This window comes from Zootoca vivipara, chromosome 11, assembly GCF_965207765.1.
Source record: "Zootoca vivipara chromosome 11, rZooViv2.hap1.1, whole genome shotgun sequence".
Classification (NCBI taxonomy): Eukaryota; Metazoa; Chordata; class Lepidosauria; order Squamata; family Lacertidae; genus Zootoca; species Zootoca vivipara.
This window is the reverse complement of record NC_142594.1, coordinates 33,473,632-33,493,074: the sequence shown is the minus strand read 5'-3', so window position 1 is coordinate 33,493,074 and position 19,443 is coordinate 33,473,632. Positions and strand designations below refer to the sequence as shown.

Genomic DNA, 19,443 nt, shown 5'->3' with positions numbered 1-19,443 from the left:
TTTCCCATGCTTTTCAGACTTGTAGCCCCTCCCAATAGCTGCTTTGGCACCATTGTTGTTTAGGTTTTTTTTAAGGGGGGGTTCTTTGCTGTGTGAGCCAAACCAATCAGAGATCATTCCACTGGTGTGATGATGTCACAGCATCACAAAACCCATAAGAACTGGTGATGTGGTGATATCACAGAAAGCAAGAGAAACTCTTGCATTGCCGTCACTGTAAATGGAATGAGAAGGAACCTGGCAGACCACTATATTGTCTCCTTGTCATACCGCACAATAATAGCAGGTTCACTGCCCACCAGCACAGTTCAGTAAGACCGGAAGCATCATTCTGAATGCTTCTAGAATGGGAGGATACATCCCCTCTTGCCCCTTCTCCTCCATGGTCACTTACACATCCTCTCAAGATTGAAAGTATTCGGCTAGTGTTGGAGGAGGAGAAGAAAAGTGCATGAAACTGGCCTCCTGTTTCTCTCAGAACTGATATTTAATATTTCACTAACAGAGCATTTCACCTTATTAAAAACATATCTGAGTTTAATGCTCTTAGCAATTTGTAAAAATAAAAATTGCTAGGAAAAGAGGGGAAATAAGCCTCAAATCTATCGTATATTTGCTTAGTCTAGAAATCCTTATTTTCATTTCTCTGCACATATACAAACTCCAAATAGTTCCTTCCAGGGAACTAGAATAGCATACTTACTGTGAAAGAAACACAGAAATGGAGATGATTCCATTAGGTAATTTATACTATCACTCAATTACTTATACCGAGTCAGTCTATTGGTCTATATTGCATGCCTGCTCTGGCAGTGACTCTCTATCACCTTTTCTCTCCCTGCTGCATGAAATCTTTCACCTGGAGATGACTGAAGCTGATAACTCTTTCATCCCAAGCATGTGCTCTGCAGACTGCTAAACTAATAAGTACAGGTACTGTACAGTACAGTGTACAATATGTAGTCCAAAGGCTTCTTGAACACACAGCAGTGCAAAATTACTACGGGCACTTCACCTACCATACCAAAGCATTTCAGACTGTGGTGAGCCTGCCACAGTATGCCGTATTCGGGCTGTGTCTAAGTAGGTTCTATTCAGAGTAGAGCCATGGAAATCAATGAATCTAGGTTAGTCATGTCTATTCTAGAGCTGGGCAATACTCCAATTTATTGCCCTGAAACCAAAATGGCGTTCACATCGCAATAGTGGTTTCAGACTTTTTGAGCTGCCAATACATCATGGGTCCACAGCTGCCATGATGTATTGGCAGCTCAGATTACCTTCCCCTGAACAGGTGAGTTGTGTCTTTCCTCATTGGGGCAGTGGGTTGCTCCAAGACGAAAGACACAGCCCACCTGCTTGAGCAAAGGCAGGCAGGTGCCTTGGAGGGAACCCAATACTTCTCAGTGAAAATGACTACTTTCTGAAATCTAACATTCATTTGTAAATCAAGTGATTTTATTATGTCATTTATTTCCAGCGTTGCTGAATGCAGACCTGCATTTAAATCTCCCCAAGTGGTTGTAGAAAAAGAGCCGACGTCACAAGATAAACTTCTGATAGCTCAAGAAGGCAAAGTCAAGAATGCAGCTGAAGGAAAAAGCATCACCAGCAGCACTTCAGAGAAGCAGCAGGAACTTTTGCTAAGCAAGAACCAGTCTTGCATAGAGACACACCGTTTGCTTAGAAGCCACATCTCTCCCGCGTTCTCCTGTGGCACCAATGGCTGCAATCGGGCCGGGGTGTCTTTTTCATTCTCTAAAAAAGTCCACCTGAAGCTCGAGTCATCAGCATCCGTTTTCAGTGAGAACATGGAAGAAGCATATGACTGCATCAGATCCCCTCGACATAAAGCAAAGCAGACTCCCGAAGAGTGCCGTGCGTGTATACATATGAGGGACGAGAGGAAAGCAAATGGGCATAAACGGTTAGGCACCCTTCAAGGTCACCCAGATAGCTTCGCCTCCTGTAATCTGGCTCGGAAAAATCAACTGCAGAAAGAAAACAATCAGTACAAGGAAAGAGAGCAAACAGAAACTCATATTTCATTTTGTAAAGACAAACTACATCTTCCAGATTTGGATTGTTCTGGGTCTCCTGGTGCAAAAGAACAAGGAGGAGAGTTGAACGAGACCCAGAAATCCTTGGAAAACGTTGTTACACCTCAATGCCAAACAAGTAACATTTGTATGCAACAAGACACTTACAAGCACAGTGATGGCCTGTTACCAGAATGTGTCTCTGAGTCCTTAGCCCAACGATCATCTGAGCAAGGACATCAGTGTGAGGGAAACTACAGTCCCTGTCTATTCAAACAATCTTCTGATTATACAGAAGCTGTCAATGCAGATGCTGAAATGCCTAGGGAAAATGAACTGGTTCATGAAATTAAGCCTAAAGCATTGCCTTTTCTTCATGTACTGAGCAAAGATGGCAGGACAGCCTTACGGTGGCCCACAGAACTTCTTTTGTTTACAAAAACAGAACCCTCCATTTCCTATGGTTGTAATCCATTGTATTTTGATTTTCGACTCTCCTTAGCTCATAGAGAAACTGAGCACCATGAAGTCGACGAAGAAAGTCCTAATGAGCACTCAACAAGAACCATGGACATAGATGGAAATGACGCCTTAGGTCTAACCGAGAACAAGCAACTGTCCAATGAAAAAGATAATCAGTCTTTGAAGCCAAAGAAGAAGAAAAGAGCTCTAAGCCTCAAAAAGTCCTGGCCAAAATTGGATTCAGACACAGAGAATGAAATGAGTCAAAGTGCTCCAAAGTACATCTCAGATGATTTGAATGAAAACCTACCTGAAGTGCCTGCACCCCTTGATTGCTCAAAAAGTCGTTACACGAGAGCAACAAGTCCCCACACAACAATGCATGCGAGATCTTTAGCACAGCAGTTGCAGAACTGTGAAAAAACTCTACAGGAGGAAGTAACTGAAAACCTTTGCATTTATCCCTTGGTGTCTACGACAAAGAAGCAAAAATGTGCAAAATGTGATTTAATGTATGCCCAAAGACAAACTGACCTGGATTTGGTCACCTGCAGCAGTGACATAAGTGACAGCGGGAAAGATTCCATTCTCGGATACAAGTTAGATTCACCCAGGGAGTCCATGGAAAACGAAGGCAATGGGAATTTTGCTGGTTGCTGGAAATTCACTCCTTTGCAAAAGCCCTTTTCTGACAGACAGTCTAATTATTCTGACACTTCTGTTAGCAGTGCAACTAGTTACGCTAGTTGCTACTCTAGTCACAGATCAAGTGATCACAGCAGAAGTCATTTGCCTTTTTGCTGCAAAAGGAAACAAAAGCCGGTTGAAAGGCAGAAATGTAAACACAAAAAGCACAATTGCATTTCATCTTCTGATGATGCAGGTGGGGGCTGCCTTTTCAACAAAACAAGTCAAAGATCTAGAAACTGTGCACACAAGCATATGGCAAAATATCAAAGACATTCGAGATATAGACATTTACTACAAAGAGATGTATCAAAGCAAAGCAAGAACAGACACCCTCTTTGTAAACACAGCAGGAGCAGGAGCTACAGCAGCTCCAAAGGTTCTTCCACCCAAGATTCAGGAAGCAGCGAAAGATCATCAAGCTGCACCAGATCAAGAGCCAGCAGTTCGGGATCCCTTGCAAAAGAATCAGTGCATGACTGGAACAAACACAAAAAGGATCTGAAAAGCACTGACAGAGCTGAACCAGGAAAATCAGACTCTGCACACTCAGACTGCCAGAATGAAAGTTGTCCATCAAAACAAGTTGGAAGCTGTTCTATCAACCACTTGGGAAGGAAAGCAGTGGGGAAGAAGTCATTAACTGCCAAACTCCTTTTAGAGAGGGTGAAATCAAAGCGAAACCAGGAGCAAACTCAGAACACTGAAAGCTTTCCAAATACCTGTGAGAAAGATCTCCCCCATAGTCAACCAGGTATTAAAGGTGCATCATCAGTGGATAGTGAAGCAATGTTACCTTTGCTTGAGAAAGCCCTCCACATTGATATGAGCAGCAGGTGGAACAATGGAGCTGACTCCATGGAAAGCAGCACAGGCAAAGATAGAGCCGAAGCTTCAACGATAGATAATATTATTCTGACAGCTAGCACGAACTATGGCAATAGCCTGCTTAACGACTTAGGTTATCAGGCCCTGAATATGGCACAGGACACCGCAACAATGCATCAACCAGATCTCTTAGCTGGTGAAATGCAGCCCCTACTGCAAAGCTGTGACTCAGTGCCAAATGGTTTCCCTGGTACTTTTCCTTCTCATGGATATTCTGCTGTTTCCAACCTAACAGAGACCAAAGAAGAACACCATGCAGGTGTGGACTTGAGTAGAGTGGAAGGGGATCTGAACTGTTACTCTGACAGTGCTATGCATAAATCCAGTGAAACAGAAAACAAGACTGAGCCGTACAGTAAGTGCATCCCCTCTCCTTTAACGCAGCAGCCTATAACCTTTTCCCCGGATGAGATAGACAAATATAGGTTTCTTCAGCTGCAGGCCCAGCAGCATATGCAGAAACAGCTTGTGGCAAAGCATCTCAAGGTTGTGCCTGCCACAGGACCAGCTGCCTTCTCTGCCCCCCCAGCTGTCCCTGTTCAGCAACACTCTTCTGTTGCCACCCTCCGCCATACGCTGCTGCAGAGCTTTGCTCTGTCCACCGGAGTACATCCTCACAGCAGCCATCTTTCCCTGACTCATATACATCCATTTTCACCATCGCCTTTTGCTCCATTCTCACTCTCGCCCTTTACTCCGGCCTTTGTACCCGCGCACTCAGCACTCCTGGCGGGACACCCGTTCCATTTCATATCAGCGACTCCCATCCACCCATCCCATCTGGCAATCCCACCGCTGCCCCACGCAGCCTTTATTCCTACCCTGTTCACGCCGCAGCTGAACGCAGCTGCATCTTCTGCTGTACATCTCAACCCTTTGATCCATCCATTATTTCAGACTCAAGAACTTCAGCATCGTTCCTGACCTTGTCGGAGGTGTTGGTTATCTGGAACAGAAATGAAGAAGGCGTCATTTTCCCTTTTAGAATTGCAAAGTCATTGTCCTATGCTCCAAAAGCAATTTACAATGACAATTCCCATTCAGCAGCCTAATTGCATATCTTATGAGACACACATTGCGGAAATCAAGGTCTGGCTGACGCAGCACATGATTGTTAATTTGATTTTCACATTCCTTACAAATAATAGCCTTCCCAAACCTGTTGCCCTCCAGTTATTATTGGACGACTGTTCCCATCATCCCTGACCATTGGCCACACTGGCTGGGGCTGATGGGAATTGTAGTCCAAAACACCTGGAAGGAATCAAGTTGGCAGAGGCTGTCTACAGCTTTCATACAGCCTTTTAAGCTGTAATAGGCTTGTGGACATTTTAATCATTTTCACAAGAAATGTAAGTTAGAAGTACAGGCAGGTTACATTCCAGGCCCCCATGCACATAACTGAAATCACATAAAGTGGGGAGCACCTTCTAAAAAAGCCTCAAAACACCCATTTTTTCCCTGCTGTCCCATTTCCTCTCTTCGCCAAAATATCTGGAGTTGAAGCTCTGGGGCCAGCTGGAGGGTGTGCGGGAAAGCCGCTGCTGCTATTGTGCTACCTTGCACATCAGCTGGTGAGGCTGAGCAGCCAAAACGAAGCCCCGCTGCACCTCAGGTCTCCTTGGGGCTTCCTCTGCCCTCACTGACATCCTCTTCGGGCTCCAGGGAGGGTCTTCTCACAAACCACGAGGACTCTCTCTCTCTCTCCCCCATTTCAAGTTTCAAATTATTTACATAGCTGTCAAGCTCTCCCTTTTTTAAAGGGAAATTCCCTTATGCTGAATAGGCTTCCTCACGAGAAAAGGGAAAACTTGACAGCTATGATTATTTGTTTCTCTGCGTCACGTGTATACAGGTACATGGTTACATGTGAGTCAATCATGCATAAGGGGGGGGGCAACTGTATACAACTCCTGCAGCACAGATTTCTCCAAATCCATTGCGTACAGACAGGACATCACTAGATCCAGGCTAGTGTGTATTTTGTGTTAAGAGCAAAGCCCACTTTTCTTTGCTTTTCTGGAAAGGTTCACAGGCACTTCCCCCCAGGTTGAGAAGCCCTTTTCCTCCAGGCAAACACATCTGTCAAACCCTCACATGGTAAATAGGCATTCACAGATAGGGGAAACCTTTTCTGTGGTGAGCTGACCATTTTTTGTAGCTATCTGAAATAATGTGAAACGGCTTTCTAACATAATATGACACCTGTTTTGTCAGTACCAGAATGAACAGGTCTGGTGTGGGGGTTTTTCATTGCAATGTCAGTATCAGAAGCATTCAAACGACAAGTGGAAAAGATTGTCATGATCTCGGTTTGTAAAAACTCCCTCCCCCCGCCCCCAAACACTGGAAGATGCAGCCATTCCAAATAGTCACTAAAGTACAGCAAATAGTAAGTTCTGACCCGCATCTTATTTCCTTGAAACTCAATTCCATTCAAATGTTGAGATGTTTCCTAAGTAAAACAATTCATTTCAGGATGCTAATTTTAAGATATGTGTTAATCAGACAGTAAGGTACTTACCCCAGTAAGTAAAATAGGAGGAAGGAATTTATTTATGCACTTTCATCAAGCCAGAAAGTATCTTTCATTAACACCCGCTGGTGTGATCCACACAGAACTGTGTCTGAGCCTGCAGCAAGACAGTTCAGAAAGAAGACATTAAAAACAGATGTGGAGGCACCCTAAGACAGAATCAGCACCAAATGAGGGTTGGGTTAGCCTTTTACCTGCACCATTTTCCCTACTGAAGTTGTCTTCCGAAGTTGCTATTTTCCAGCTTAAAGGTTTAAAGGTGGGAAATTTAAATCAGGAAAATGTTGGAAGGAAGGTTTTTTTCCTCTTTCTCCCCCTAATGTCTAAACCCTGATCCAACTGCCCAATCCACTGGCCTTTAAGTAAAAGTGAGATATTCTGATCATGGATTTCCTACATTGCCCCAAGCTTATCCCTTAGAAGGATTCAACATGCATTCAGCTTCCAGATCAACTTGCGTTCTAGAAAAGTAAAAAAAAAAACCTGGTTTCCCCAGCTGTATCTTCCACCAATTACAAGATGGAATTCCAATTCAATCTCACCTAGGGTTAGTTTTAAAAGTTCACTTTGTACAGGAGAGAGACAAAAGTGATCAGGCGAGACCAACCAATCAGATGTAACTGTTTCCCTGTTATGAAAGCCTCTCTGTAAAACACTGAATATGTCTGTCTGTTATGCAGTTTTGCAAAAAAGCAAACAAATAAATAAATATGCCACTTGATTCGTTTTTCAAAGTGTTTAGTTTATATTCAAACTAAATAATACTCTGGCTAGTATAACCTGTAAACTAGTTATTTTGTTTTGTATTCTCTTTAAAAAAAAAGTGTTTTATATTATACAGTAGATAAGTGAATTGCACTATTGAACATGCAATGCAGCTTTTTTTTTCTTCCTTTCATTATTCAAGTTGTTCCTGGGAATGTAGTTTCATGCAATAATTTTTTTTCAATAAAAATGCTTAATGGCATAAAGAGCGTCAGTCATGCATTTTTAAATATACGAAAAAACAGCAGCAAAGTAGGATGCAGATGAGACAAACATACTCTGTATTTCAATCCACAGAACTGAAATGGATAGACAAGAAGCTGTAATGCTGAATTATTTTAGGCTATTTCTTTAAGAATTTTTTTTAAGCATGTGTTACTAGAGTTGATTCAATGGCTCTATAAATAAATATTTTTTATTTAAAAAATCACCACTGATGTGTTATTTACAACCATTTTAATGGATTTATTAAATAGTTCGTGTTCTCATTTAATATTAAATTTAATTGATAACACACAGGTTTTTTTTCCTTCAACATTTGAACTAAAGCAGATGTAATCATTATACGTCACAAGCCAGTTTTACCAACAATGCTTCTTATGTGCTTTCATATACAGGTGAAACTCGGAAAATTAGAATATCGTCGAAAAGTGCATTTATTTCAGTAATGCAACTTATTATTTTTTATTTTTACAAATGTTTTTTTTTTGGAAATTCCACAGTACGGTAATAAAACAAATAGTTACAACAATACAAAAATAAACATCGTTATTACATTTCATTAATTACATTCCATTTATAATTGACCCGCCTAACGACAAAGAATTACAATTACAACAAATAAAGGCTTGACATATCTTGCTTTGCATGTCATGCATCTATCTCATATATTGGTTTCACCTTTTAAGTTGCATTACTGAAATAAATGCACTTTTCGACGATATTCTAATTTTCCGAGTTTCACCTGTGTTATATCCTCCTTGCATGAAAGAAATTCACTAACATCCCACAAAGATACTACATTATCCTACCACAAATTATCAGAAAAGCTTCAGAGAGGACTACCAGCTGCTTGAATGCATGTCCTCCAACATTCCACAGATGACATTCACTCACTCCCACCCCAAAGTCACCCTCCTCGACGCCCCATTTTGCTTCCCCCCAAAGCAGAGCATTTCCTTTGAGAAGAAAGACAAGTGTCACCCCCACTACACCAACAAGGCACACACACCCTCTACCATCTTCAAAAAAAACCCTTAATCCTGTTTTAATTTCATTTCCTTCTTTGGTGGATTTACAAAAAGAAAGCACACACCAATAAACAAATTATAGAAAGGGGCAAGATTAGACACGGACACACAAAATAGTTTTAAAAAACCTCAAGACTCCTTGCCCTCTGCTTTGCTCCCCTCTCCCCTTTGGGCCTGCCTCTCAGAGCCAGCACATCACGTGGGGCAAATCTTGGTGGGAGCAGCCGTTCCTCCTCCTTTCCACTATGAGCTGCCCGAGGGAGGAGGACGGCAGCAGTGGCCATGGAGGGGCAATGTGATGTTCCTTCGCCGCCATCGCTGCTCAGAACAAGCGCTGGCTCATCCTCCTCTTTGAGCTCAGAGCCAACAGCACCGGCAGGGGAAATAGATCAAATCAGAAGCTGGGGTGGCTTTCGTAATTCTGGGACTGTCCCTGGAAAACTGGGACACTTGGAAGGTATGCTTGAAAGTTAAGGAGACCCAATCCTGCAAAGACTTTTTTGCTTGCTCTCTTTGGCACCTGATTGCACCCAGTAAGTTAATTTTAAAGCACGAGTGGGAAACCTCAGGCCTGGTAGCAGGATGTGGCCTTCCAGGCCTTTCTATCTGAGCCTTGGAACTCTCCATAGGCCACATTCCTTCTGCAGCCACAGCCTTCACTGGCCTTGCTACACATCCACCTTGAGTGCTTTTGCAAAACCTTTCCAGATCAGAGGCTGTGTCTTCCATCATCACTTTATCCTCAGCCACTTCTAGTTTCTTTAGGTCCTAAGCAATCCAGTAGTGGCTGAGGATAAGGTTGCTTAGTGCAGGGGTGGGTGGGGATGGAGTAATAGTACACTGGTACCTCTGGTTACGAACTTAATTCGTTCCGGAGGTCCGTTCTTAACCTGAAACTGTTCTTAACCTGAGGTACCACTTTAGCTAATGGGGCCTCCTGCTGCCTCCGTGCCACCGGAGCACAATTTCTGTTCTCATCCTGAGGTAAAGTTTTTAACCCAAAGTTCTACTTCCGGGTTAGCAGAGTCTGTAACCCAAAGTGTTTGTAACCCGAGGTACCACTGTAATTTACACCTCTGGGACTTAAAAATACTTTTAGCTGCTTATGATTAAACACTGGGGTTGCGTCTGTCTTGCACACCCTACCACCTGACAAATCACACCATAATGATACTACGACTAAGATGTAAACCCCTCAGATCAGAGATCAAGATGCAGTGCCTGGCAGCAGGGGCGTAGCGAGGCACCGCGACACCCGGGGCGGCAAATTGCCATGCATCCGGGTAGGTGCGGCGTCACTACGTAATGATGCATGCGTCGTTACGTGGTGGGGTATCACCGCCACACACCCCGTGCCTCCAAAGCCGCGTGCCTCGCTCCAGCTAGAAACTCCAGGTAAAAAGCCCACTCAGCGTGGCGCACCCGCCACGCTGAGTGGGCTTTTTACCTGGAGTTTCTAGCTGGAGTGAGGCGCGCGGCTTTGGAGGTGCCAATTGCGGGGTGGGGTCGCGGCCCCGACTGGCACCCCATCCAGGGCGGTGCCCAGGGCATACCGCCCCCCCCTGCTTGCTCCACCCTTGCCTGGCAGTCCTTGAGTTTAGCTGTGCCTCCGTGTCTGTGTGCACACCTAAAACTACGTAGATGACATGTTAAATCAATATTTCATCCCCCAAAGCCTCTAAACCTTTCAGAGCAAATGCATTTGCCATGTGCAATATAATAAATTAGTTCAGTAGCACCTTAAAGACCAACTAAGTTTATATTTTGGTATGAGCTTTCGTGTGCATGCACACTTCTTCAGATACACACCACAAATATGAGCACACGAAAGCTCATACCAAAATATAAACTTAGTTGGTCTTTAAGGTGCTACTGAAGGAATTTTTTTTAATTTTGCTTTGACTCAGACCAACACGGCTACCTACCTATAATAAATTAGATTTGCTTATTAATTTTTTATTAATGAAAACACTTCCATACATAGTAAGCAATATATGTAAATCAGTTATGCCCATAAAGTAATAACTATGGGCAAACCAGTTCACTGAATACCAACTGAGTCTATTTACCTCAAATAAAATCAACTATGTCCTAAAGTTGTCAAACCATTCACTGGAATATTGTGGTTTCCAGACTCATCCTGTGCTAAGAAAGACATGTTGAAGTCCACTGAAATTAAGGGTATTATGAATGCCTAACTTCACCTATGTAAAGTTGCTGCACCATGCTGCATTTGGTGTTATTCTGAAAAGCCTTTTGAGAGCTAAAAATGGGGGGGGGGGTTAGGGGAGGAATGTACAATAGTTGAAAAGTACACCCCTCCTAAAGACTTACTTTTTCTATCGAGCTGGAATCACCCTACTGGATCTGACTTCTGTAATTTTGAAAAACAGCTGGGCTTTTTTTTTAAAAGGCTCTATTTGATGGCACTCCTTGTGCAGAACTCATATGACAACAACACCTTGGAAATACTGGAAAAATTGACATCTCCCATCTCAATTTGTTCTTGCATTTCTGAATAAACCAAGTGGCTACTGTCATAAGCCATTTAACTCGTGATCTGTGTGCTGATACTATATAGGATGAACTGTCAGAACAACTGTTTGGAATATCTTCCCTGGCACTGAAGTATTCTAAAGCTCTGGACTGACTCTGCCATGGGGCACTCCTGCATAAGAAGGACTATCAGTGCTGAATTTACGTTTAAGCTAAACAAGCTATAGCTTAGGGCCCCATTCTCTTGGGGGGCCCAAAAAAAATTAAAGAAAAAAAACCCGGATGTACATTTCTAAAAATTTAAGATAAAAAAAACAAATAAAGCCTACATACAGTCAGAGCTTAATTAATTTCACTATTAATATACTTCTTCTTAATTGTATTTCAGTTCAACAATTACTTTGATAAAATACATATTTTGTTATGTGCAAGTGGTTTTAGATACCTATTAGGTCCATAAATTGCCATATAGCATATATTCAACAACAAAAAACCAACAATTTGTTGTTGACAAAGGACAGCTGGACATATAAAGGGCCCCATTACCTTCAGTAGCTTAGGGCCTCATCAAACCTAAATCCGGCCCTGGGGACTATGAAACACTTCCTGTTTGGGCAGAGAGAGCCTGAGCAACATCTTGCCTGGCTAGGGAAAGTTTCCATTCTTAGTCCCTGGCTTTTGACAATGGGGCTCGCCTACTGAAATTATCCATGAATCCAAAAATAATTGGTTGGGATAATCAATAAAGAATAAGCCGCAAATGACAAAGAAGTAATAACCAAGGGGGGAGGGCACCAAAACAGCAGTTAGGGGAAACAGCAGCACTTGCAGTGATAGCATAATTATTTGGGGGAGGCATATTTCTACACATGCATCTGAAGTGAAGTGGGTGGGCTAGGGGGGAAGGGACATTTTAGGTGGTAGCACCTATCTTGTGGAACTCTCCTGGGGTGTGCTTCCACACACACACCCTCAATTTTTAACTTCTGTTGGAGGGGAAGCCAGCCTGGTACCCTCCAGATGTTGAATTATACTACTCCCATCATCCCTACCATTGGCCATTCTGGCTGGAGCTGATAAGAGTTCCAGTCCAAAATGTGTTTTGTTTTGTTTAAGATACTAATTTCATTGGATTTTGTATTATTCAATACGTTGGGAAGAACGCTGGTATTTTCCTATAAATGAAAAGTATTATATACGCTGTTATAACAAATAAATTTAGAGGGCACTACATTGTCCCACTAAGTATTCCTCCCCAGCTCTGATACTTTTTAGCACCAGCTTTTATGGTTTTTAATGAGTTGTATTAGTTATTATATTCTTTTAATTTAAGCATATAAATGGTTTAAGCATTTCCTTTTTTTAATAAAAAAAGACACCATTCTTAATAAATCTTTGTTAGGTCAGATTCAGATGACTGAATAATTCAGGGCCAGAGTCAACTAACTGGCGACAACAAAGAACACCTGAAGCCCAGAGCAAATGAGCTGCAGGAAAAGGAAGAGGAAGAGGGGTCTCTACAAGAGCAGCCTGCCATCATCCCGGAAGATAATAGCAGCCAAGGGCCGCTCCACAATAATTCACCTGCGTATGCTGTGAAGGGGCTATGGCCCCTGTCTGGTGACAACAAAGAAGAACACCTGGAGCCCAGAGTGAAAAAGAATATTCAGAAGACCCCCTCGTGCCTTGGCCTCTGTTCCCTCATCTCCTGGTCTGGAAGGTTTTCAAAATAAACGCTGCCACCTGCACCACCACTGGAACCCAGCACCAGCGGGGTGCAAGCAGAGAGGAGGCTGCTCAGCATGCGGCTGAGGCAGTGGATTCGCCAACACAGCGACTGCATGCACCCAGAGGCACTTTGAGGTGGAGGAAACGCCACTACTTCCTCTGCCACTAGCCCTCTGGATGCCCCCAGGTGGGTGCGGGCTGCCCCGGATGCCATCACATCCAGGATCGGGGCCGCCAGGGCTGGGGACGATCCAGGGGCACTCGCAGTTGGCCGCCTCTCCATGGACTGGGCAAGGCGAAGCAGGTGGGGGCTGGAGCCAGGGGGGCCACACACTCCCCTCCCCGGGGTGGCACCTTTGGTGTGGGTTGGCGCCGCGGGGCTTCCCTCCCCCCCCCCCGCAGCCCATTCTCTTGCAATCCTTGCTGTTGCTTTGGATCGTACCACCTGACCTTATTACGCTACTGGGAGTGAGGGCTTGGGGATGCTGACACGGTCAGCTGTGATTTGGGGCAGCAGTGGGGAGGGTGAGAGGGTGGGCTGCTCAGGGGGGAGGGGGTCCCGCAGCACCGGTCTGCACCGGGGGTGTTGTTTTGGAGAGGGTGGCGGGCAGCTCCTCCGGCTCCGGCACCCGCCTGCAGGCATCCCAGGGTCTCTCCCAGCTCCGGCAGCTGTGATCCCGGGACCTCCAGGGACAGACTGTGCTTCCCAACAGGTGCTTTGTCACTCCCCCTCTGTGATGGCACGCAGGGCGGCCCACGCCTACCGCACCCACCTTGCTCTGCCCCTGCTTACTCCACCTTTGTGTACACTGCCTGCCAAACAATAACATGAACCAAGTGTCGACAAACAACGATTAACAGGGATTTACCACTTACCTGTTTAATCCCTCATGCCACGCCTCGTCTGACGTCTCTTGTTTTCATTGTTCTGTATGGAAATTAAAAGGTATAAATGTAAGAATCTTCTTTTGTTATGGATTCTCCTCCGTCGCCTGTTTGTTATGTGAGTGGGAATCTGTTGCCAACAGACTTTATTTTGTAATAAAGACCAGGCTTATAGCAGCTTTGCTTTTCATCAAATCAAATCAAATAAATCAAATAAATAATAAAAATAAAAACTAACTTGTCCTGCTAGCAGAAGCCCACACAATGACTGCTACTAGGCAGGCATGGCCAAACTTGGCCCTCCAGCTGTTTTGGGACTATAACATTGGACCTGTTAGGTAAGGGTGATGGAAGTTGTAGTCCCAAAACAGTTGGAGGGCAAAGTTTGGCCATGCCTGTATGAGGCTTCCCTCCTTTCTTCTTCTAGCCCCCCCCCCCTCCAATGGCTGGAGGGGGGTCAGGAGTCCTATTAGAACAGCATGCAGTGGGGAGTGAATGGGAGATAGCGCACACATTTCTGTCAGAACATTTGTGACAACACAATGTTGTATTCCTTCCTCGTGTGACTTTCACCATCACTATACAGAGAGGTCCCAGAGCGAAACACAACTGGATCTCCTGAAAGATGCATCCAGTGATGGCCTCCAATGGCACATATTTTCTAAAATGTAAAGAGCCATATGCTGGATCTATGTGGAGAATATGGATCTGACCTCATGACAATTCTAGAAATACATGCTTGATGGTGTCAGGAAGGGAGAACACAGCATTCTTCTGAACGCTGCGGCAGATTTGGTTTGTATAACTTGCACTGCTCTGAGATTTGTCATGGAAGAATGTCTAGCTTATATAAACAATGACTACCTAGATAGAAATTATTCATGGGGAAAACCAAATTTCTCTAACTCTCCCTTCACTTTCCTTCTTGATCTATGAGTAAGCAGGGCAGAATTGCCAAATGTAACTGTCACATCTGGCTGCTTGTCTCATTGCTTTGAATCATACTCCTCTCCAGCAGCTCTAAAGGCACAGGAGTTACTGGTGTATTGCTATATTAACTAAGGAATACGCTGCACAGGAACACATGTCAGGGAATCAGCTCAGGCTGCATTTTCACATCCAAGAGAAGAGGTTATGCAAGTGAGATGGTACTTGAGGAGTCTGAGCTTAAAGCCAGGCTATATTATTCATGAAAGTCTGTCCATTTTGTAAGTCACCACACAACACAAATCAGTAGCAGCATATGTGGCAATGCAGAACTGCCCCCCTGAACCTGTTTTTTTTTGGGGGGGAGGCATTAACCGAAGGGGAGAAGTTCACTTCAATTCACATTTAAAGGCAATCCTATTTTGTACTTTCTGAAAAAGTATGAGAACCAAAACTCCACTGTCCTTTTCACATATACTAGGGTAAGCTATCCATTAAAATGCAGGGGGGGAAATGTGAAAATAACATACAATAATGCATTGCTTCAGGGGAAATTGTTTTGCAAAACTGGGTATACTAGGCAAGATTGCAAAGGTGTACATTAAGAAACATTTGCCAATAGAGAGCTGATGGATTGTCATTAGGACTTTTAAAAATGCAAACTGATACGGGAGTGTGGATAAATGAATTAAATATTTGAAAAGAGAGAAACTGAAATTAGCAGATTTGCCAGTCCCTCGGTTGCAGTGATTGGCTATGGTACCCACACTGGTGAGAGTTCCAGCTTAGAGGAGAAGGTGCCACCTGTGCAACTGTCTGGTCCTGACCTGGTGCCCCAACCTGCCCCATCTCCATCTAGGTAAGCCACATTGATGCTACCTTCACAAGGGCAGTTCTGCGCTGCTACTGAACACGACAGGATTTAGTATGGAGCTAAAGAAGCTTATCAGGGTTTTTTTTTAAGGGCCTTGGCCATCAAGATCACCATTGCCTTCATCTGCAAGACAAGCCATTCATCTTTCCCTGTATCATTCCACATACCCGGTCCATGATGTGAAACCACAATAGAGCACACAGTTTAAGGTAGCTGCAGAGGAAATGCCTCAGCCTAGTTAGTGCCAGATGCCTCAGCTTAGTGAGAGAATCACCATATTGCAAGAGAAGAAAATCTCAAAACCACCACCAGAAAAATGATTGCAAGTTAGTATTCCAGGATAACTCATTAGGACTGACTTCTGCACAGAAGTGTATAGGATAGGGGGTCATTTTATTTTCATGGCAACTTCATTCCATTTCTAACAACATAAAATCCAGCTTGTAACTGGAAATATAAGCAACTTGGTTTTCTTTCTATTTTGTCTATAATTTTGTTGTTTGAGGTTGATTTTTGTCTTATCAATTAGCCCTTTCCACTGTCCTCAGTAGGGGAAATGGCCGTGATATAATTCTTAATACACTCTAATGTACTCTAATGCAAACTATTATTTCAGAACTCTTTTAAAAACAACAACCCACCTTGTCCTGTTTTAAATGTCCTTTTAGCCTATTTCATTTTCTTTCAACACCCATACTAGGTGAGAGAAGATAATGACTATAAACAGAACCAGACATATCAAAGTATTTTCCCCACCTGTTCAGTCACTAACAAGTTGGGTCATCAAGCATTCTGCTCTTTCCTTTCCATGTTGCTCATTTGGATTTAAAAGGAGGATAAATATACTCATTTGGTACTTGCAAGGGGGTCATTTCCCAAAGATAATAGTTTTAAAGACACAATGCACAAGTCTTTGCACATAGTCCAGGAGGTTTTAAATCTAGCATCCTTGCCATAAATTGTTGTGGTACCAAGAGAGAGAGTAGCCTAGTTGAGAAAATTCTAGATGTGAACATGGGAGATGGGGGCTCAAATTCCCACATCTCCCATAAAATCAATGGGTAGATTGCAACAAGTTGTTCTCAACCAGCCTCGCTTTTTAATCAATACAATAGAAATAATCATGACCCACAAACTACAAAGTGATTGTGATATACATAACAGGAAGGCCCTTTACAAGTTAAACATTCTATGTTTGTACTATGTAGAGCAGAATGAATATGGCCTCCACTTTCATGTTTCCATCTATTTACAGGGAACTGTACTGAAATCTGAACCAGGGAGTACGACCTCACTGGTGCTCCTCCTGGCAATTCAGGCTGATGGTCATCATTTTAGGGTTGCTTAACTACAGTTAATTTACAATGAAAGCATAAGCTTCTAATCTTTTCCTTGAAGTCTTGCTAGACAGAAGGAACATAGGAAGCTGCTTTGTATCAATTCAGACCAATGGACTGCCCAAGTCATTGGCAGCAGCTCTGCAGTTTCAGAAAAGGAAGTCCTTTCTCAGTCCTATCTGAGCCTGCTGGGGATTGAACCTGGGACTTCCCGTGTGCAAGACAAATGCTCTACCCCTGAACTACAGCCCTTCCCTGTGAAATGACAGAGGAAGAGGGAGTGTGCATGTCCAAGGTTTCCTGTGGCTCACTCCTGTCATGATGAACCATGGTTTACTGTGATGGCTGAAATGGTCCTAAGTATTGACAGTGAGAGAAGACATCAAAGGAAGAGGACAAAACTGATGAAAGGAAGAAAAACCATGGCTGGATGCTTTGTTCTGGATTGTGATAAAGTCTAAGGGGTTAACTGAAAAATCCATTTTTAACTCTAGCCTATGAATGAAGCCTTCTCTGCAAAACAGTTGAAAGACATTTCTGCGCCAAGAATCCTTCTAAATTAGCAGTTTGAGAGACAGCTTCATTGTCAAGGTTTCTCAGTATTTCTGGCAGCTAAACCATGCTGTACTTTAATAGATATACAAATCCTCTCATGCCAAGAGGTCATCGAAATGCTACTTGAGGGTGCTACTGGAATATTATTATGGTTTGTTCCTGCAAAAGCTCAGAAATCATACAAATAGTGCCCATAGCACTTCTCAACTGTTTCTAAATCGCCAACCATTACAAATACTGTCAGGTTTAATGGATGGGTGTCTCAGGAGAGGAATGACATATATTTGCCGTCTTAGAGACAAGTCTCCTTTAAAGGTTTTCATTCTGAGCTTGCACGCACCAGAGAGGTCTTGCCTTGATGGGCTCTCCCTTGTATTTGCTTCAGCGGAGAAGAGACCGGCCCCCTCATTGATTCTTCCACTTGAAAAAAAAGGCAGATGGAATGGATGGACACTTGAGGATTTGAATCTCTGAACAATGACTCTTTGAAATACAGATTGGTGGAACAGGGAACTTACTGAAGCAAAGAAAAAAGGTTCAGGTGGACTAATGCTGGAAGCCCTTAGCCCTTAGCAGTTCAGGCTGACTCATCTCATGCTGTTTTCCTTAAATATTGAATAGAACTCTATCTGTAGTTCCTATTTCTGCCTAACTGTACTGCCTTGTCACTCTCTTATGCCACGTCCTCTTTCTGTTTCTTAACCTCATCCCTTTTTCTTTTTCTTTTTAACTTACCTGTACTTTCTTTCGCATCTACCCTCCTGAATGTTATCACACATCTGTTCTAGTGTTCTCGAAAGTCCGTTGGTAAACAGATTGTGTCCCCCCAAATAAAACCAGATGCTCCTTTGTCTTAAATTATCTAGCCTTTCAGCATCCCTATAACTCATTCGGGCTTTGCCAGATGATTCCTAGGAAAATGTCATTGGAGCTATATAGAAATATCAGAAGCTACTTTATGCCATGGTCCATCCAGGTCAGCATTGTCTACACCTGCCTTCTCCTGTCTTGTTTGGACTACAGCTCCTATCAGTTCCCCAGCCAGCAAGGTCAGTGGTCAGGGATGATGGCAGTCCAAAATATCTGGAGGTCATCAGGCTGGGGAAGTCTGGTTTACAATGTCTGGCAGTCAGTTTTCTGGGTTCTGTATAGCACTACCTGGATTTGCATGTCATGCATGTGCTGAACCAAGGAGTTATGCCCCTTCCCCTAAGTAGCTCCATATCCACACCTCCTTACCCCAAGATATAAAAAAACCACAGCACCCTTTTGGCTATATATTTATGGAAGAAAAAAAATGAAGCTAAAGCCTGGAGCTATCACAACAATAGGGATGTGTTTGTTTATATTGGGTGGAAATGTGCTTCGGTGCAATTTGAGAAATATACCACTTCTTCTTGGGGTTATACAGACAGATTCAAACTGTTCAATGAGCTAGATCAGTATTGCCTTCACCGACAGCCTCAAAGAATTGTGGAGTTGGAAGGGATCCCAAGGGCCATCTAGTCCAACCCCCTGCAGTGCAAGAGTCATGACTCTTTCCCAGCCCTAACCTGGAGATTTGTTTATTTTTAGACTATATATATCTCCTCTAAATGGTGCACAAAAAACTAAACCAACAACGGACAACTTAAAGAATAACAAACGTTACAAAATGCACAAATATACAAGTGTTACTTTAAGAGAAATTGCTAACACACGTAGAACAATATCACTGCCTTCTCCTTCCGATACATCTCCCCTCTTGGTCTCTTGGCTCTCACCTGGGACTTTGTGCAGCCATGCTGCCTCTCACTCACCCAGGGCCCAAATCATCTCACAAACTCATAAATCTCATAACCAAGAAGGATGCTGGATGCTGGCATTGCCTTGGTCTCTTAACTCTCAACTTGTTTTTGATGAGCAGGCACCAAAGCAGATGGAGTTACCCACGTTTAAGATAGGCTACCCACATTTCATAGGTGCCTTGTGCAAGGCCCAAATGCAGCACACATCCCTTGCCTTCCATTCTGCA

The 19,443-nt window shown here is 43.4% G+C and overlaps 1 protein-coding gene across 1 annotated transcript in view; it reads left to right on the top strand.

Moving 5' to 3' along the window:
* The window catches only part of ZNF804B (zinc finger protein 804B), a 210,636-nt gene extending 202,890 nt beyond the window's left edge, over positions 1 to 7,746 (top strand). Inside the window, exon 4 of the mRNA XM_035129662.3 lies at positions 1,481 to 7,746. Within this exon, the coding sequence (XP_034985553.2) occupies positions 1,481 to 5,000 (3,520 nt within the window). The 3' untranslated portion in view covers positions 5,001 to 7,746. The remainder of the gene's footprint in view (positions 1 to 1,480) is intronic.
* The last annotated feature ends 11,697 nt before the right edge of the window (positions 7,747 to 19,443 follow it).